General features: G+C 42.4%; 3 protein-coding genes across 4 annotated transcripts; 2 read left to right on the plus strand and 1 right to left on the minus strand.

The window, feature by feature from the left end:
• Positions 1 to 903: 903 nt before the first annotated feature.
• On the minus strand, positions 904 to 2,699 carry mrps21 (mitochondrial ribosomal protein S21). Its single transcript, XM_012828938.2, has 2 exons — positions 2,568 to 2,699; positions 904 to 1,355 (listed from the first exon to the last, which is right to left on the minus strand). Exons 1-2 carry the CDS (start codon positions 2,675 to 2,677, stop codon positions 1,175 to 1,177), a joined length of 291 nt encoding a protein of 96 aa, XP_012684392.1. The 5' UTR covers positions 2,678 to 2,699; the 3' UTR covers positions 904 to 1,174.
• Positions 2,700 to 5,301: 2,602 nt separating this feature from the next.
• crabp2b (cellular retinoic acid binding protein 2, b) lies at positions 5,302 to 8,446 on the plus strand. The gene is made up of 4 exons (XM_012828920.3): positions 5,302 to 5,865; positions 6,898 to 7,076; positions 7,743 to 7,859; positions 8,111 to 8,446. Exons 1-4 carry the CDS (start codon positions 5,772 to 5,774, stop codon positions 8,159 to 8,161), a joined length of 441 nt encoding a protein of 146 aa, XP_012684374.2. The 5' UTR covers positions 5,302 to 5,771; the 3' UTR covers positions 8,162 to 8,446.
• Positions 8,447 to 11,799: 3,353 nt separating this feature from the next.
• On the plus strand, positions 11,800 to 20,378 carry scamp3 (secretory carrier membrane protein 3). 2 transcript variants are annotated; one of them, XM_012828949.3, is made up of 10 exons: positions 11,800 to 12,473; positions 12,786 to 12,866; positions 13,327 to 13,440; positions 13,594 to 13,671; positions 15,534 to 15,657; positions 17,014 to 17,142; positions 17,771 to 17,930; positions 18,344 to 18,445; positions 18,678 to 18,795; positions 19,104 to 20,378. In XM_012828949.3, exons 1-10 carry the CDS (start codon positions 12,420 to 12,422, stop codon positions 19,251 to 19,253), a joined length of 1,110 nt encoding a protein of 369 aa, XP_012684403.1. In that variant the 5' UTR covers positions 11,800 to 12,419; the 3' UTR covers positions 19,254 to 20,378. The 2 variants fall into 2 exon arrangements, with proteins under 2 accessions (XP_012684403.1, XP_012684406.1); XM_012828952.3 differs by lacking the exon at positions 13,594 to 13,671.
• Positions 20,379 to 20,460: the final 82 nt, after the last annotated feature.

The raw sequence follows: 20,460 nt of genomic DNA on the forward strand, positions 1-20,460 counted from the left end.
CTGCACTAGTCATTATAATCGCAGACTGTGCAGTGATTCATGTTAAAGCAACAATAAGAAGTTTTGGCCTAAAAGTAGTGAGTAAAAGACCCGTAAGACATGTAAAAACAACGGCAGAGTTGGCACTGATAAACTGTCTTTTGGCCATATAATCAGAGATGTCCTTCTTTCTTTCTTTTTTATTTCATTTTGTTATATTTCTTATGTAAAGTAGTATTTATGTATTGTTACACCAGGTTCTATTGCTCGTAGCTTGAATATTCTCTCCCTTGTACGTCGCTTTGGACAAAAGCGTCTGCTAAATGACTAAATGTAAATGTAAATGTAGATGTCGTGAAAGCTTTCTTTTACATTTTCACAGGGTAATCTGGCCTGGACCACAGACCTACATAGCACATATTCAGGGCAGCTAGTGGGAACGTCAGGTGTGTTTATTGGTCCTTCACATGACCAAATACCATCAAAATGAGTTTGGGAATTATACCTAAACTAATTGCCTTTGAAAACATGCCTCAAAAAGTGGCAAACTGGTATACAGTGTTGCTTTAAGATTGTTGTACAGAGGGAGTGGTATGTATGTATGTACAATGTATGTATGTGTGTGTGTGTGTGTAGATATATATATTTATATATATCCCCTATTCATTTTGTATATTGACCAGCAGTGTTTGGCAAAGTTTATGTGGTAAGCAATGAATGGCATCAGTGATGGCACTTGGAAAATCTTCTCACTGACCCCTATTATTTTGTGTCATACCACTGGTTCATAACAGTCACTTTTTCACAGTCCTTATGTGGCAAACTGGAACTATTGAGCCAAATGACTATGTCGTCTACGTACCTTTTGTGTGACAAGCTAGCCTCATCAAACAACACTGAAATGATAATGTAAGAACAAACAGGAACATAATACATTTTTAATTGATAATTTATAAGCATTCTTTTTGTTTGATCATATTTATGTTATTTTGTGTAATAATGTTTAAGATGGCTGGGGGGAGGCAACATTGATTGGTGTCCTTAACAAGAGAGCCTCACAACATAGCAAGACCAGACAAACAAACACTTCAACAACGTCTTGAGAGGGCATCTGAATCAGCCATATGGTAAGTCAGTATACGCCAGTACAAGTCATATGCCTTCAGTAAAAAAAAAAAACAAGCCAGCAGCCTTCTCAGCAGCCAAGCCAGGGATCTGGCCGGTTGGCCTTAGAAAGAAAGGAGATTCTTCGGGCCATCTCTGCGTGGTAGATCCTCCTGCAGTTCTCGTAGTTCTCCCGCTGCCGTTGGCGACAAGGCTTCTCATAGTACCTCTTCCGCTTTACTGTCTCCAAAATGCCATCATTAGACAACACTCTGAAAAGGAGAACGGAAATGTTAAGTAGGTGAAAAGAAGAGAGAAAAAACAACAACTTAAAATTAGAAGATTATGTGAGAACTTCGTAACTGACACAATCCAATGTCTCAAGAAAGGCTTAAGCTAAAATGTTGAAATTTGGTATGCTGATACTTCGCTACATTTGCTCACATCTCCTAAAGTTCAATTTGGCTTGCTCAACAAAATGCTTCCCAATAGCAATTGCAAATTTTGTAGGCTCATTCGTAATAATAATTCAAACGAATCAGTGATAACATGTCGCTACAACACGTTTCCCTATGTTCCTCTGACATGGTTTGGTTTATAATTAATTTTGTCTTTCAATCCAAAAGGACCCCTTTCAGCTGTTGAAGCAGTCAAATCATTCAACCGTTTGCTACTTAGGGTAGTTCACACAATCTGCTTGGACTCCAATGATCGCTGCTTGTGGCTATATTTAAACTTATTATGATAGTGTATACCCTGTTATAAATGCTGATACTATAGTCGATACATTTAGTATTGTTGCCTTCAACTAACAACCCTACATTATCTGTTGTAAAGTCCCACTCATCCTCATATTCACTTGACAGACCGCAAAACCACAATACTGCTTCACACCCCATCAGTGTACAGCCGCCACATCCACAAACTATACCTTTAATTCCTTACATTTTCACTCAGAATAAGACATAAAACCTTTTAGTCTATAGTTGCCAGAAATGTTATCGTTCACGACAACACACTTTTCTTAGAACGGAAAATATCTTATTTCACTTTTTCACAATTCTTGCTGATTCTCTTACGGTCTGCGGCGGTCTTATTGCACACCACTTTGCGACTAGTTGTTGTTAGCCTCGCAGCCCGTTTGTTTTTGGACAGCATGTTCCACATAACTTATCGCATACACAATCGCAATGAAATAGTGATGATAACCTAGGTGATTGGTACTGTAACAACGAAACAAGCAGACACTATTTCAGGTGTATCCTCTTCATGTTAACGTCATTTTAACATAATACGAATCTTAACAGTTGGTAGGCATCGTGTGTCACATTACAGGACTTTGGTATGACATTGAATTAGCTAGCATTGCAAGCTAACAGGGAATTTCCGCTGGTAAATAATGACAGAGATTATGGTTGTATACCAACAACCTGAACGTATTCAAGTATATAAATCAACAGAAACAGAAAAAATATTGTATTTACCGATTTAACGCTTTATATGCTGCATCAACGTTTCCCTCCTGAACCATTACAGTTCGAGCAACAAAGCGAAGATGTCTAGACATTTTGGCCTGTGTCCTCCCGCATCTCATCCGGGCGGGAGCATAGACACAGGAGTCACAATTGTTCCGCTATGCTCACGTTCGGAACACTGGGTGGCGCTAAAGGTAAAGCAACGAAGGATGTTGGCTACGTTTAAGCACCACATACACGATACACAATACACGAATGCATGAAAACATCATGCAGACCTTGTATTAAGCAGACCACAGTGCAGCAAACTGAGCTGCAACAGTCACATTAATTTAAATTTTCTGAATTTCCATAGCCTATTGGATTTCTAAACAATTGTTTATCTTTCTCAGTGCAGTTGTCTATAGCAGTATGTCTATAATGTATATACTACATAATCTGTGTTTACATTCACTTTTTAGGCATTTATCCTATTTATTCATCTTGAGTGAAGGTGGGGTGTTCAAACAGCATAAATAAAAACCGATATTACAAAGAAAAGCCACTTTACTTTTATTACAATTAGGGCCTATCACAGGAAGCAATACAGGAGCCAGGCAGAGTTGAAAGAAAAGGCCTGAAGGGAAAGAGAGGGAATTTTCTCTGTTTACCATCAGTCAAACAGCAGTTCTCACAGATCTGAGTTTAATTCAGTGACAGATGCCTCTATCTGGTAGGCTTCTCTGGCCTGGACTGTGAGAAATTCTGGTCAAGATCAGAAAATGCCTGAGAAACGAGAAAAGACCCTCTCTCCTCGTCTGCTCAGTTTCATGTCGTTTTGTAAAATGAGAAGCTGCCCTGAAAAGACCCTGGTCATCATGCCACTGGATGTCAGTGAATTGGTCTTTCTGTTCCCTCCTCTTTCCCGTTCTGTTCCCTCCTTCTTTTTCCTTGTTTTTCTTTCCCTATCAAGCAATTTATGCTATTCTTCATGGAGGATAAAGAAAGAAGGTCAGACCATGGCAATTTCAGTGCAGTATTGTGATCTTGTTTCAATTCTGAATAACTTCACTGACCTTACTGAACTTTGCCATCCAGCCAAGAATGAAAAAATGTGCCTTTTTGTATGTGTGCTTGTGTGTGAGTATGCGTATGTGAGTGTGTGTGTGTGTGTGTGTGTGTGTGTGTGTGTGTGTGTGTGTGTGTGTGTGTGTTTCCTATGCCACATTTCCAGGGGTATCACTTCCAATCCAGACAAGTTGAAAGGTCCCCGGTTGGTGGGGGTTGGGAAGGGGGGGAAAAGAGGAAAAGGTAATTACCTCTGAGCTTTTCAGAATGAGAAGGTCTGCAGTGTCATTTTTCACCCCTACCCTCTGTCTCTCTTCCACTAAACCACTTCTTCACTCCATTTACTTTGATCCTTAGCCCTCTTTCATTGGCTGCCTTCACAGTTTTCACCCACTTTTGGTACTCAGACACCCTCTGCCTTTCAAAGGTGACCCTTTTATGGTCAGTCATTCAATTGCAAACATTTCCCTTTTTTTCTCCATCACCCCCCCCTCCCCCCCTCCTCCTCCTCCTCCTCACCTCAGGAATGTCCCAGCTCTCACAGGGCAAGAGCAGCATGAATGTGAAAGGACTGTAAGGTGGAGGTGTGGACTGAGCACCTTGAAACAGAAGTATTCCGTTTTTTCATGCCATGTGGTTTGGTCGCAAGGAACACATGTTTGGAAAATGAATTAAAAGAGACATTTAGTCCATATAGTAAGGTACACGACATTTAGATATGTATGTCATGATATTTTGTGCTCTGCCATTTGTGATCACTCAAGGTTGTGTATTTAGCGGTGGCCTCATATAAGTTCTTTCTAGTTGGCACATTAGTGTGTGGACATATGTGAATAAGTGAGAGAAAGAGAGGGAAATGAAGGGAGAGAGAGAGAGAAAGGGGTGGAGAGATGGACAAGCGATACTGACTCTGGTGGATGAAGTTTCAAACAATCGAGATCTGTTTGGGTACACAAACACAAACATGCATGAACATGTTGCCATTGTAATGTAGACAATGAAGGAAATGGTGCCTTCGTTATATACCATTATGTTACATTCCATTTTACTACACTGTTCTATTATATGCAACATTTTATTAAAGGGGATACTTTTGACCATTTGTTTTTACCTATAGAAAACGAGGCCAAATAACCAAGCCCAGTTGTGCTGTGTCTGTGTTGTTCTTTCATGATGTGAAATAATCACAAAAGAAGAATTCTGATAAATAAGACTTGCAAGAAAACACAAAAGTAAATGATCATTTAAATGTTTGACCCCATAACCAGTTCATAGTTTAGTTTATGTGTGAAAGTATACTAAGGATTTAGAACTGAAAAGTAAATGGAATGTTGGTTCAATAATTGGCTTTAGTCCTCTGTCACAGTGATGACTCAGACATTCGTGTTGCGTCCTTGAAACGGTTCCCACGAAGAGAGCAATTAGACGTGTAATGGTTTCAACATGTTTTCACAAAGTTGACTGTCCTGAAAATCAAGATGTGATCAGTTAGATGAAAATATTTGTTTTAATTACTGAAGCCAGGGCATATTTACACATGTCCATGGGACGCATGCTGTAAGACACAGCGCTACTCGATCATGCACTGTCACTGCACTAACTGTACATACAATCATATAGCCTACTATCAAATATATATGTTTATTTGCTCACCCGTGCACTTTATTTGTAAATAATGCTACTTTTGCACTTCTAGTTAGCTGCCAATTGTATATTTCATTGTCTTTGTGTCTGTACTGCGCACAATGAGTATAAAGTTGAATCTAATATAATAAACATCTTTAGCTGTTGCTTTAGCCGAGATGAGAGAGAGTGGGGCTGGGGGGTGAGGACATAGAGAGCGCATCTCATGATTCATGTAAATTGCGATAGGCGTGCTTACGCATAGAGGGGGTAATTGGGTACTTCTCGGTGGCGTTGCCCTGCGCCTGAGACCCATACTCGTCTGTTCAGGACCAATGAGAACAAGTTGTTCGGAGTGAGTTAACGAGAGGAGAATCGGAAAATTCAGACGTACGGTAACGCTGCGCGTCCAAGTCACCACAGGAGGACACTGCCACAATCGCGCAATATAGAACCAATCATTATAGTCTGCAGTCGACTACAGGGCTGTTTAGGTTATTTATAGTTACATTTATTTAGCAATTATCTGGCGTTAATTGCACAATGACTGCAAACATGGAAAGTAAAATCACTGACTTCTCCGGAACATGGAAAATGAAAAGCTCCGAAAACTTTGAGGAGCTCTTAAAGGCTCTAGGTAAGTCCGACGCTCTGACAAATAACAACCTCTTATTTATTGATCTCTTAATTTCACAAAATATTCGAGACTTTGTATGTATACATGTATTGTCGCATATATTACCTGGATACAGACTAGTGAAAGACTTAACATTAATATCTTATTAATGCGAATCACTCCTCTTTGCAGTGCCTTATTTTAATATTTCAAATATAATAAATCACGACCTAAAAAGAAATGCGTAGGTTTGATTTGCACTAACGTTAGGCAAATGGGCATGTGAGTGTATGTGCGCGTCTGCTGTTGCCTTTGTGGATAAGAGTTCGAGCTGCAATTAGCCTACTTGTAAACCTGAGTTTATGGCGGTCCTCTCCCCAATAAAGTCAAACCAAGACAAAATTAACATGAATTACATTTGAATACGGTCAGGTCAGTCCAAAGGAAACGTCTTCAAGCACGGTGTTGACGGCAGGAGAGGAAAGCTATAACTAAACGAGTTATTTTTTTTTATCCCAGCTTCCCCTTATTGAGCTTAGGTACAAAGAAAGACCATGATTACTTTGAGAGTGGAGGTCGCCGGCCGGCCAGGGGCACCAACTAATGACTAATGGCTGCGGAAAAGGGGTCTTAATAAAGACCTCATGAGATTGTGATTATGTTCCCCTGTAATGGAAACTCTGTGCCCCTCAGTGTTTAGGCTTCAGTAGTCCCCTATGAAATCGCTGTGTGCTCTAAAGAAGTTGAATCCCTGGCAGCCGGCATTCCTTTTTTTGACATCGCTGGCTGCTATTTGTTTGTCCCAAGAGAAATCTCCCCATCACCTCAGATGAAGGTGATTGGGATATCAGTTTCCAAATTACCTAGTCCATTCAGCAAGTTGCATTCCATTGTAATCACTAGAGGGCCCTCCTTATTAAAGTCAGCAAACCGCAAGCATTCTTTTAGAGAGGTCAACGAGGCCCACACACTGTATGACATCCATCCATCTTTGGTTTCTGTATATACAGTATAGACCAAAAGTATGCATGATTTGTCTGTGTGTGTTCTTAGGAGTGAACGTATTCCTTCGAAAAATCGCTGTGGCAGCTGCATCTCGCCCAGCAGTGGAAATCACACAGCAGGGCGAGACTTTATCCATTCAGACATCCACCAGTGTGCGTACCACCCACATCTCCTTCACTGTGGGACAGTCTTTCAACGAGAACACTGTGGATGGACGGCCATGCACGGTACCAACTTCTCCTCAACCCTTGGTTAACCCAGCACTAGTATTGTCCCATGTGTTTGTACAACCATACTGACTGTATCTAGATAGTTCTGGTCCCTGGGCACAGATCTCTAAGAGTACCATTAAGGAATATCAGTTATCTGTGCTCCAAACGGTTTGTAAATAAGTGGCTATCACTTTTCCAATTTCCTTGTTTCTTATCCATTGCTCTGGAACAACCAATGACTGTATGTGCAGTCGATGGGAATAACAAATACAGGCACATGACTGTGATTGTGCATATTGTGTCAGTGAACTGAAAACATTAGATTAGATTAGAACCTTACATACGTTAAAGTTGTGTTATCATGATATACCATCTATAATCATCTATCAGCCTGTTTTCAAAGGAACAAAATTCCTTGGGGGTAAGGGTAGGAATGTAAAATGCGGAGCAAAATGAGCTCCAACCATAATTGCTTTGATTGCCCGTATCTGATCAGTTGTATGATTAGATAAATTAATGGAAATCAGAAATCACTTCTGTAAACATGAGTGGAAAACATGTGGCTATTTCCATCTTCAGATTAATGTATTTATCATCTAAAAAATCTTTGTCAGCCATTAATCAATCTCTGCACTTTTTCACTATGTAACAACTTCTCTCTATCCACTGTTTTTCCTAAAGAGTCTCCCCCGCTGGGAGACAGAGAGCAAGATCGTCTGTGAGCAGACTCTCCAGAAGGGCGATGGAGCCAAGACAGGTTGGACACGAGAACTGACCAACGATGGAGAATTAATCCTGGTGAGACCTTTAAGCCTGCCAGTCTATGTTAAAGTCTTTACTGGCTTGTGAGTAGGTCAGTATGTTTGGTGTTTCACCAACAGGGAACTGAATTTGACAACAACACAGATATTTTCCTGTTCTTTTGCTGTGTGGTAAATAAAGAGGGGTATGAAGGGGGTTCCAGTGAAATGCTGTGATATGCTAAAAAGCAGTTGCAAAATGTAAAAAAAAAAGTTAATCTAAGTGATGTGTATTTTCCTGTATTACAGACAATGATTGCTGGGGAGGTGGTGTGCACCCGGGTGTATGAAAAAGAGTGAAGAGTGGCCACCGTTTGACACTTTTTACGCTGTCCTTCGTGTATGTTCAACTTTGTCATTTTGACAAATATTGGTTAATCAGTACATAATAAGTGTTTGTATGTGGTGAGAGTCTTTCCTGTATACTTTTGTATTGTTTGTCATTTATGGATGCATGTGTACATGTCATTTTTTTATTAGCATGCAGGTATGTCTTTTTTCAACCAAAAGCGTGTATTTATTCAGAATGCTTGTGTGAGAATGAATTCCTATCAATAAACCCAAACCAGGAAGTTTTGTCTAAAATAAGTGGAAAAGAGTTATTTTCTCAGCCCCTGCACCGCTGAAGTAGCTGCTCACATTACACAGAAAGTTGATATGTCTCTCCTCCCTTCCTATCATGTCGATCTCTGACCCTCTAATTTTCACTCCCTCTTTCTCCCATTCTCTCTCTACCTCTATTCTATATTTTCTTATCAGCACTTATTGCCCTGCATTACTTCTCCTCCTGCCCTATCAACACCCTTTCCCTCTCCTCCCTCCCGCTGTATCTTTTCTGTAATCAGCTTCCACCCTTTTCATTTCCCCCTTCTTTCTTTCTGTCGTTCTCCTCTCTCCCACACACTGACGTTCCGCAGTTTTAAGTTGCCGAAATGAAATCCATATTTTCTAGGATTCCACGAGGAGTTCAAGAGTACGTTTTGGCAAGTGAATGGGGGGAAAATCAGGGAGTGGTAAGGAAAGAGTGAGTGAGAGAATGAGACGAGGGCAATGGAGAGGAAGAAAAAAGTAATTTCACATTTTGGAAAGGTCCTCTCTCTCCCTCTCCCTCGTTGTCTTCCTTGCAGCTGCGACTCGTTAATGTATGAGATCTGAAAAACTACCCCCCACCTGGCCCCATTCCTTGGTGAATACAAGCAACTGGTGTTCTGTGGACTGGGACAATACTCTGCTGTCTGGCACATGTCTGAAATTAGGATCAGAACCAGAATACAGAAATGGCGGAGAGATGGAGAGGGAAAAAAAGGCATCTTTAGTAGTATCGATGGACATACCAGAACCTGAACTGTCGAATTCTGGTGCTTTTGACATCACACACACACACACACACACACACACACACACACACATACACACACTCTCTCTCTCTCTCTCTCTCTCTCTCTCTCTCTCTCTCTCTCTCAGCAGACCCACAGAAAAAAGTGGGTTTCCTGTCCTACATGCCAGTGATGTCTTTTCCAGGCACCTTTGCAGACAGTGTCAGCTCTCACAGTCTCTTCTGTCTTTCTAAGTTCTAAAACTCTGCCAAGAGTTATTTGTGTATGTGTGTGTGCGGGCTCACATGTGTGTGTGCCGGCATGCGTGTGTCTCTGTGTGTGTGTGCTCACATGCGTGTGTGCCAGCATGCGTGTGTGTGTGAGAGGGAGCGAGAGAGCGACTGTGGGTGTGTGTCTCAGCCTGAGAGAGAAAGAGCATTCTTGCTGTGTCTTGCTGAACAATGAAAAAACTCTCTCTGTGAGTGTGTGGAAGACCTACAGAAGATACTTCAGAGCCAAGATATGTTCTATGTCAGTGTTCTCTGAGGACTCTTTCAGCTCTGGCAGCACTCTTGGATAAAACACAGACAAACAAAGGGCCCTGAAGACCTCATGTTTCATCGAATGCTCCATTATGAATAAAGTACATGTTGGTCTGATTCCCAGAGAGGGTGGTTGGGTGGTGGTGGTGGTGCTGGTGGTGGCGGGAGCGAGTCAGAACAGTGTTTTAGATGCATGCAAGGAAGCTGCGGCCTGACCGAGAACAGTCCCTCCCTTACCAGCTCCCCCTCTGAGCAAACCACAACGCTTCTGACTTCTGATGCACTTTTTTTTCAGCTTTGTCTCTGTCCCCCCCTCTCTTTATGTAATTACTCACATGCTTTCCATTTCCCTCACTGTATTTCCCTCTCGCTCTCTCACTTTTATTCTCTCTCAGTCCCGCTCACTTGTTCTCACTTTTGCTTACATTTAATACACATTTAAAGGTTCACTTCTCCCCTCTCACTCATTCGTTCTCCCCCACCGCCCCCCAGCCATTATGTCAGCTCATTCCATAGGCGATGATGTCACTGGGTCGTGTATCGCTCGATTGGTCATGGAATGCTGTGGTTTCAGGACTGGGAGGCACCCAAGTCCAGTAGCGGGTAAACACAGTGAATGTGGAAACACACTCATGGACCCATGCAAACGGCAATGACTGACACACACACACACACACACACACACACACACATACAGCTACGTCTCAAACAAACTGTGACCAAAGTGTCACGCTTTCAGGTTGTCAGCAGATATGTAGAAGTATCACATCTAAATTGTGCGGGTGTGATGATCATATGACTTCCCCTCAATCACCCATGTGAACCCACATGACTAAGGGTCAAAGAGGGTTGACGGGTGAGTATGTGAGTGAACAGACTGGTGAAAGAGGGGGATATGTGAATCAACACATGCATCAAGCAGAAATGGTTAAATCCTGTCATATGGCATGGTCTGCTGACATGCAGACCCACTCAGACAGGATTACAATTCAATTAGCCTGTAAACATGTAATTTAGCGTTTCTTTGAGAGATGTGACATGGAGATGGATTAGGGGACAGTGGCAGTAGGATCATGGGGACCATGACAGGGTACTGCATATGTTCTGATGATACCCTGAGGTGGCAACGTACACATAGTGAAAGATGCCAACTTTAAACAAGTTTAAGCTCTTCACAAAGTAAATATTGCAGACTTACAAATACCGTAGACAGAATTTATGTAAGCATTATGACCCTCAAATAATCAAAGTATGACCTCAATGACAAGAAGAAGGATATCCAACTTATGTTCAGCTATAAACCTGCTTGGATCCACAAAAGCTTGAAAGTACCTTAATGTCCCGTAGGAGTAGACTACAGCAGACACACAGTTCACCAACTATATCTCAATGGCATGAGTGAGTGACCTGGTGACATCGTCTAGTCTAGAGAATATTGATCGAATTGGTGTTTATGAGTCCACAGCGACGCCTTGTGGTTTTAGATTAAATCAAGACGGTCTCGAATACATTTTGGACGATATCATTGGTCCGATTTTACTTCATCAACCCCCTCCATTTTCTCTTTGAGTAGCTCACTCAGCATTTGCACAGAAGCTGCGTAGCAGAAATAACTTCACATACAAAAATGCATAACTCTCACACTGGACATATTTTGGTACAATTCGTATCACACTAATACACACAGCATCCCAGATAGAAAGCACAATTTTCGACTGAGCGCTGGCACTATTGGCTGAGGTCCTGGTCGGCTGAAGGATTGTGTCTCTTGAGTGAGCCGTGTCTGTCATGCTGTAGTCAGACTGTGTACATTGGTTTTCACTTCGCCCGATTTTGTCTTTATGCGTTAGGCCGTCGGGCGTTGCTGATTGGCGTATCTGAAAACTTAGCGTAAGCTCTACGCATAGGTGAAAGGATGCGTAGAAATTTCTCCGTATTTTTCAGTATAGATTTTTTGTTTGCGGTGAAATACACGTACACACACTTCACCCCATTTACGGAACTTTTTTTGTGCGCAGCAACCTTCATAACGTGGCCCCAGGACACAGACAGGCACCAGACACGCCCCTTCCCCTGAACACGTGCCTCGGCTTCTCTCTGGTTCTCTTCTCGCCGCAGTCACATGACTATACTTCCTGATTCCAGCCTACTTGCGATAAATCTCACCGCTATCGTTCCTGCAAGGAAATTGAAATTCAGAGGGTAGGCCGAAATTAAACGAACCTTTCAAAGACGACGCAATGCAGCCTAGAGGACTCCAAAACACCAGGCACTATAAATGAGGGTAAATGAAGGAAAGGTTGGCTACGTGGCTTTCCAGCTAGCGAGCAACCTAGCGATAGCTAATTTGATTTAAGCGTAACGTACACCCGCTAGCCTAGCTGTCTTTTAGCTAATATAGCTGTCTAGCTAGCTTTTAGCCGTTGTGCTAACAGCTGTCGTTTACAGTTTTAGTGATTGATTTTATCGGGTGGAGTAATAGTCCAGCCACAAAAAAACAACAAACCAGCTCAGTTACGATTATAAGCGATTTGAACAGCCACACTAGACATAGGTAACATTCTATTTGACAGTGTTACTGATTAAACACAGACATCCACATTCTCAGGGGCTTTTGAAAGGCTGATAGCTTTCAAGCTAACTAGTTAGCCAACATCCTGAAGACGTTTTTTTACTTGTCACAACCAACAATAAGGAATCATGTCAAAGTACACCAGTTTTCCTGAACCGAACGAAGATCAGAATCCATTCCAGGTAACCCGAATTTGACTTGTTATGTAATTTCATATGATTAATTGATGACTGAATGTGGACGTGATGTATGGATAATGTAATGGTTCAGCAGTGCTGTGCGGTCATTGCGTTGTATTAGATTGTTTGCGCAGTAATAATGACAGCACATGAGAGGATGTATTTTAAGCAAATAAGAAAGACCTGATGATACTTAGTCACTTGCAATGATTCTGGTCACATTGTGGGCTCATAAAAGCCACTATTGTGTGCTGTTCCCTGCGGGTTCACTCATAATGCATGAAAACGCGTTGTTTTTCTTATGTGTTGGATCAGGACCCGTCTGTCACCCAGCACAGCAGCAATACGGGCTATGCCACACTGGACCTGTACAACCCCTTTGACAACAAGACATTGGTAAGGGCTGAAAGCATCTAGAATCTTTTGCCCAGGTGTGAGTTGGTTCCGGAGGCCCAAGAGTAAACGGAGGGGTTGGAAAGAATGCAAAACTCACATGCATGACATGGATATCACATTCCTACCATCAGGGTTCAACAGGGCCATATCATAAGATAGTCTGTAGTGGACCATTTGGTCCTTGTTTGCATTGCACTTGGTACAGAACATTTTATTCACTCAGTGTTTGGCTGGCTAACCTGATTATGTTTTAAGCATGTCTGTTTCATCTTAAAAATTAATTATTAACCTGTTGCATTCCACAGGAACCTCAAAATGTAATTATTAAAAGCAACACATTCACATTCACTAGAAGTGTGAAGAGTAATAGTTGTTTGAATATGCTAAGTATATAGTATGTGTAGTATATATTGTATCAATTTAGATATTTAATGAATTCTTTAAATCTGTGTTTTTACAGCAGCCGCCTCCTCCCTATGAGGCCACTGTGCCTACGGCCCCTCCGACAGCTCAAACCCCACCCAGTCGGACGACGCCCACTGAACCACGCAACTATGGTTCCTACAGCAATCAGGTATGTCTAGCGTTAACCATACTCCAGCCCTCTCCACAAGCCCCTCTGGTGCTATAGTACCCGGGCGAACATGCCTCCTAACGTGTATGCCCTCTACCACTTCAGTCCACTTACAGCCTGTAACCTTTCCTCCTGTCTCACCCATTTTTGTAGAACGAGGATAATTCTACCTCGGGCTCATATGTCCCTCCTATTCTGCAATCAACAGACAGCCCACTCTCTGGAGATACTGTATGTGCCCCTCACACTTTGCATATAGAGGCAACCTTGAAATCTAGACAAATCAAATGTGCTACCCATTCTGTGCCTGGCCTGCCTACAAAATCATCTTTACTTATGTACATTTTGTTCTGTTTGGTCTTATTATGCAATGGCTTACACATTAACAAAGCACGCTAACCTTTAAGGCTTAGTCATATTTGTGATATTTTGTCTTAATCAAAGTAAATGTGAATGAAAAAGAGAGGTTCAAATGTATTATGTATTAAAATAAAAGCTGCTTTCCCTGTGATTTTGGAACATGCCCTAGGGAAACCCCCAGGAACATCCCTTAGCCTCATGATTGTCTACATTTACAAGTAACTTAATAACCCTGCAGACAATTTGATTTAAATTATTCTTTGTACTTTACAAAAGCTTTATTGTGAGTACCCTATGTTAGACCAAGGAAAATGCAGAGAAAAACATCACACTTGTGTGAACTAATATCAACGTAGACCACAGCAAGTACATTGAACTGTAATCACTATCTCTGTTTATAGTACACAGCTTGGTATATCTTGGTATGTCTGTCACTGCTAATCACATGGATGGTTAAGTCACATGGTTGGGACAGAGCGCTGACTTACAGATGACGCCCAGACCATGTCATGACCTGTAGCTTCATTTGTAACTCATCTCACCCCTCCCGTTTGAGTCACATTGTTTATTGGACACTATGTATGCAGAATCTCCTACACACGGTTGTTTATTGGACACTAAGTGTGTGCAGGAGCTCGTACACACGTTGTTTGTTGCCACTTGTGTGAAGAAACTGGAAACTTTATGTGGATTATATATTTTGTTTTGGATTCTTGTTGTTATCGACAGTTATCATGTAAAAGGGACTTAAAATCGGGTCTTGTCGAGCTGACTTGCAACACACATTCACTCATTCAAGCATGCAAGGCATGCAGGGCAGTACTCACATGCTTTTGCATCACAGAGGATCAGTATGATTAGCGTTAAAGGTATGGAGAAGATCCTCAAGCAAACACCGTTTGTTTGTGTTTAACACCCAAAGACAGCATAGCAACTAATTCATGGTCCCATGATAACATTTACAAGTTGACTCCAGGACAGTGAAGCTGTCACACCTGACAGCTGTTGACTCTTTTGAACCCTTCCCAAGCCTGCAGCCATCCATCCTCCTTCAAAGGGAAGATACGTCTCATCCGAGAACAAGACTACAGCTTAATTCACAGACATGTTCGTCCCATTCCGTGACTAACAGGTAGCTCATCCTCAGTTAGCGAACTGGCGATGAGGACCTGCAGGCCTGGAGCAGGCATGCTGTTACAAATTAATCGTGCTGTAGCTTTATCTCCTCAGAGGTGCAATAGTGTCTCATTGCGTCATGAGATTGAGGAAAACATATTGGGCAACAGTGGGATTGAAAGAGCAACAGCAGAAACTGTATCTGCCCAGAAGCATCCAGAGCATCTTGGAAATGGCTGTATTCCAGCACTAGGGCAGGGTCTGGCAGTTGTGCATGTTGTCACAGGTTGTTAATTCGTTTTAGGAGGTAGTGTAAGTGCTTTTTTTTTTAATGGTACCTATTGTGTTTAACTTCACTAATATAATTGGCGAAAGTGGCATGTTGTTTCTTGCATCAAGCCAACTTCATATGTCTTCCCACAGGATATTTCAGTGTAATACATCTATCTTCAACCTCTTCCCTTCCTTATTCCTTCTGACTTCGTTTCACCATGTGGTTCTCTCCCTTTCTCTTTCTCTCTGTTTCATTCTCTGTTTCTCTATTTTTTTTTTTTTTTACCCGTCTCTCTCTCTTGTTCTTTTTTTTTTTCTCTCTTTCTGTGTGTCTCCATCCACAGCAAACTGCAGTGAGTGCCACCACAGCAGAACTGCTGAAGAAGCAAGAGGAGCTGGAGAGGAGAGCTCGAGAGCTGGAGAGGCGAGAGAGGGAGCTAGATGCACATGCCCTAGGACCTGGAGCTGGTGAGAGAAGGAGAGAAGGGGAGAAAGAGACAGGGTTGATGAAGAATCAGTCAAGTAACATCTAGGAATCTAGTATTTATTGTACTTAAAACAAGAGGTATGGGGATTGAAGGCAATTAAAAGTAAATTTTGCAGTTATTGTTTTCCCTGGAAGCAAGAAGCACCCAGAAGCACAAAAATGCCTCTAGACCTACATTAGTTATTGGAATCAGAGGGAAGAGTAAAACCATGATGTTCCTCAATAGTCCTGTGTGTTCTGTGAATTTCAGTTCAGGTGTTTATAATGCTTTTAGATTTTTAGTGGTATTGCACTTTTTAAGAATTATTTTCATATTTTTTTTTAAATTATGCTTTCAGAATTCATTCATCATAGTTGGCCGAGAAGCACTTACTTTCTTCATCAAAACCCTCAAACTGTACTTTTTAAAAGGGGGATACATGTGTCGTCGTGGGAACTGTGAACACTGGCTAACAGCACTGAAATTGACATATAGACACCCCATCCACCAATCACTTTATTTTCCCCAACCTGCAGCACCTATTGATTCTGTTTGCATATGGACCCATCACCCCACTTAAGTGGGCTGGTGGTGAAGGTATGAATGTAATGCAGTTGTTGAAACGCTGCCAAAAGATTGTGATGGATAGATAGAGTCAGCTGGAGAAAAGTAATGGAGACGTGAGAGGAGAGGAGGGATGTATTAATCGTGTGGGGATGGGTGATGGATGATTGTGAAAATGAAGGCTGTTCTCTCTCTCTCTCTCTCTCTCTCTCTCTCTCTGTCTGTCTCTAGTGTGGGGGGGTTGAGACAGTGGATCATTTGTTTGTGTACGGTGGAAGGTTGGAGGGGCTTTTTGAATGCTTGAGGGAATGGTTGGGAAGGTTGGCGGAAGTTTGCTCTCATCATCGTTTTATTAGTGGCCTTTCACCCTACAAGGTGAAGATGAAGCGTGAGGTCTGTTTGTTAAACCTTTTATTGGGGTCTGTTAAGTTGGCCATTTGAAGGACACGGAAGAACAAAATCTTGGGAGTCGGTAGATCCTGTAGAAGCTTTAAAGGGGATGGTGGAGGGTCGCATTATGATTAATAAGGCTCGTTATAACTTGGTTAATGATGTTATGAGTATTTTCCGGGGGGGGGGGGGGGGGTAAATCCTTAAAGTCTAATGGGGAGAAATGGGAGGGTTTGAAGACTTTCTTTGATTTAATGTTATGGTGTAAGCTTTGTTGATTTGGTATTTTAACATTTTGTTTATTGATGTATCCATGTAAGAAGGTTAGACAGTGGTCTAATAAACGAGTTTTAACCCCCTCCCCTCTCTCTCTTTCCCTCCCCTTGCTCTGTCTCTCCCACAGCTCGTCAGAATAACTGGCCCCCCCTTCCCTCGTTCTGCCCAGTGGGGCCCTGTTTCTACCAGGACATCAATGTGGAGATCAGCCAGAACTTCCAGCGCACCGTCACCATCATGTACTACTACTGGATGTGTAAGTCTGTGTGTGTGTGTGTGTGTGTGTGTGTGTGTGTGTGTGTGTGTGTGTGTGTGTGTGTGTGTGTGTGTGTGTGTGTGTGTGTGTGTGTGTGTGTGTGTGTGTGTGTGTGTGTGTGTGTGTGTGTGTGTATCTGTATCTGTATCTGTATCTGTCTGTCTTTAATTTCCACATCAGTCATCCCATCTTCATATCCCTCAGCTACTTGAAGATGTGTGTCTGTATGCGTTGGCATATCATGTCTGTCTGACAGTTCAACACTATGGTGCTGCGCTGGTATCTGTCTGTCTGCTCATCCGTTTTGTTTTGTTTTGTCCCTGTCTTGCTGCTGGTGCAAACACACACCCACAGACATGAATACCTCATGTATTCCCTCCATAGCGGTATGACCTACTTGCCTGTTCTGTGCTTGTATATGGCTATATAGTTGGTACTGTTGAAATGTTTCTTTGTGTGTGTTATTTGCACCCCAGTCTAGGTACATGTTTTCTTTTATCCTTTCCCATTACTTCTCCTTCTCTAATCTTCTGGCACCATCTCTCTCTTCTTCACCCTACTCCTCCTCCCCTTACCTTGTCCTTATCACACTCGTCCCCCTCCTCTCTTTCTCTTTCTCCTCCTCTAGTCACGGCCTGCACTCTGCTGTTTAACCTGATCTCCGCCCTGGCCAACTTCTGTGTGAACCAGGGCGAAGGCGTGGGTTTTGGCCTGGCGATCCTCTGGTTCCTCCTCTTCACCCCCTGCTCCTGGGTCTGTTGGTACAGGCCTGTGTACAAAGCCTTCAGGTATCACACCTCTTCAACCCCATCAGAGAAATGATCCCCATGCCTGAACCAAACTTTGGTTACAAATTGACCACACTCAGGTTACATCTCTTACCATTTTGTGGTTAAGTACAAGAGAGGTGAAATTTTCAGACACGTGCTGGACTTTAACCTGGCTAGAAGTGCAGTCAGTTTTGAAGCACAGGTTTCTGCTCTGTCTGAATGCTAACGCATAACTAGAGAATGCAAAGTCACTGCATTAGCATATTTTGTGATTCAAGCTGAACCTGTTGCTCTTAGAAGTAACCTGTAGCACTAGCACCACCTGCTGTACCCATAGTGGGACTAGTAGATTCAAGTTTAGCCTGTTGTTTGGCGAAGTGGCTATTGTTCCTAACAAATATCTATTTTTCTTGGCATCTCTCTTTCTGCAGGAGTGACAGCTCTTTCAATTTCTTCGCCTTCTTCTTCGTGTTCTTTGCTCAAGTGGTCTTCTACGTCATTATGACCATTGGCATCCCTGGCTGGGGCTTCAGGTGGGACTACTCAAGCTCTCTACCAGTCTTATTGGAAACTACCTCTAATACAAACTAGACAAACTCAATAACTCAGTAGAGAGGCATAGGAGTGCTGTCACTAAGAGTACTTCCTCATTTTACTCGTCTGGTATTATCCTTGAAGCTGTTAAACTTTTTCCTCCTTCACCTTTCTCATTCAGTCAGTCATTATTTTAATTCCTCTTTCTGTCCCCCTCTATCGCTTCCTTAGTGGATGGATTGTGAGTCTGGCTGCTCTGAAAAGCAGTGTTGCTGTCGGCGTGATCATGATGCTGAACGCTGTTGTCTTCACTGCCCAGGCAGCCATGGGAGTGGTGATGTTGAAGAGGGTAACCTTTCAGCTTGAGCTGTTCTTCTGGAGGGGGTGGGTGTGGGGGGGGGCTATTCTTTGTCCCAGTGGCAAACCGGAGTGGCTAATATTTGTGCACAGACACAGGAAATGACATCAGTCCAAATCATGGGGGAAATCCCATTAAAATTGTGTGTGTGTGTGTGTGTGTGTGTGTCCCATGTCTGCCAATTTTTCTAAATGTCACATTCTTTTAAATGTCACTATTTAGGTCTGTGCTTCGCTACATGTGGAGTTTTTCGGGTAACTTTCTCTCTCTGAGGTGTTGTGTCCTCTTCTCTCTCTCAGGTGCACTCCCTGTACAGGCAGACCGGAGCCAGCTTCGAGAAGGCCCAGGCTGAGTTTGCCACTGGTGTGCTTTCCAATCAGACAGTGAGGCAGGCAGCTGCCAGTGCTACTACCTCTGCTGCCCAGGGGGCCTTCACTGGGGCTCGATAAAGAGGTTTGGCGAGAGGGGGTCTGGGTTATCTGGGATGACTAGTCCAGGCTGGACAAGTCCTCAGAAACAGGGGCCTCAGTTGTATCGGGACAAACATTTGTGCAAGGTAGATTTCCTGCGTTTATGTCAATGCATTAAAAAAAAAAAAAAAAATAGTCGGTTATTGGGCAGTGAGAGTAGTTCGTGTTCCCCCGTAATTTACCCACATGTTTTGAAAAAAAAAAAAAAATGTAGATAAACACTTACAGCTCTGTTTGCATGGATACACTTTAGCGCCAGAAAATGATGTCATCAGTTATTAGCGTCCTGGGGTTGGGGGAGGCAGGACTGTACCAAGTAACCTACTAGGGAGATGGGGAGGGGGGGGGGGTTGTATGTGAGAAAGCATCAAAATCAAAGACCCACAGGTGGTCTGGTAAGACACTACTGAGAAGTAGATCACATGTAGGATGCCAATGCTATGGTGGTTTCCCTTTGCTGCCAATGTGCAAGTGTCTCTTTCCTCATCACAGTCGCACCTGCCAGGTTGTCACAGCCCGATGATAATTCAAAGCCGCACCCCCCAAAACTGAGTTCAATGGAGATGTGAGAAGTTGCTTTGAGCTTTTGCTGTTTTTTTTTCTTTTTTTTCTTTTTTTTTTTCTTGTCATTATGGTTTCCTTATCTGAAGAGGCACTGGTGACTCTCTTGTGCTCTTCTGCTCCCAGTGTTCTCCTTTTGCTTTACTTGGCTGCTGTGATCAGTCAGGCCCTTTCAGTAACCAACAGCAACACCCTAAGCATCGCTCCTCACATAATAATATGTGGAAGTTTGTGGCAATTGTATTATGAATGCAAGCAAACCGATGAGCAACAAAGATTGAACTGCATGTTGTATATGTTTCGAATGAAGGAAATAAAGGCAGAGGATGAAGTTCATACAACTGGAAATGCAGTGAAAAACACACAAGATTGATTTAACATGTAATTAACTATGGCTGAAATGTTCAGTTATCTGTGGCCAATGTTTTTATGTTGCTAACAATGAGCTCTAACAGTTTTTATGTCTTATCAATTTTTTGTGATGTGAAGGAGAATGCCAATTTAAGTATTTTTCAAATGCCAAAATAAAGGAAGACAAAAGCATTGTCATGCTGATTTTTGTTTTAGTTCTCTCACTGTTGGTGCTGTTTATTATTGTCATTGTTTTCAAAACTACTGTTGTTAC

This window comes from Clupea harengus, chromosome 19 (genome assembly GCF_900700415.2).
Source record: "Clupea harengus chromosome 19, Ch_v2.0.2, whole genome shotgun sequence".
In the NCBI taxonomy this organism is placed as follows: Eukaryota; Metazoa; Chordata; class Actinopteri; order Clupeiformes; family Clupeidae; genus Clupea; species Clupea harengus.

Excerpts from the sequence above, each read along its gene's own strand:
- mrps21 (XM_012828938.2), bottom strand. The coding sequence starts at position 2,677 with ATGAGATGCGGGAGGACACAGGCCAAAATGTCTAGACATCTTCGCTTT. Across the intron at positions 1,356-2,567 it reads GCATATAAAGCGTTAAATCG|AGTGTTGTCTAATGATGGCA; the intron begins GTAAATACAATA and ends TCTCCTTTTCAG.
- scamp3 (XM_012828949.3), top strand. The coding sequence starts at position 12,420 with ATGTCAAAGTACACCAGTTTTCCTGAACCGAACGAAGATCAGAATCCA. Across the intron at positions 12,474-12,785 it reads AAGATCAGAATCCATTCCAG|GACCCGTCTGTCACCCAGCA; the intron begins GTAACCCGAATT and ends GTGTTGGATCAG. Across the intron at positions 15,658-17,013 it reads TGCCCTAGGACCTGGAGCTG|CTCGTCAGAATAACTGGCCC; the intron begins GTGAGAGAAGGA and ends TCTCTCCCACAG.
- crabp2b (XM_012828920.3), top strand. The coding sequence starts at position 5,772 with ATGACTGCAAACATGGAAAGTAAAATCACTGACTTCTCCGGAACATGG. Across the intron at positions 7,077-7,742 it reads TGGATGGACGGCCATGCACG|AGTCTCCCCCGCTGGGAGAC; the intron begins GTACCAACTTCT and ends TTTTTCCTAAAG. Across the intron at positions 7,860-8,110 it reads ACGATGGAGAATTAATCCTG|ACAATGATTGCTGGGGAGGT; the intron begins GTGAGACCTTTA and ends CCTGTATTACAG.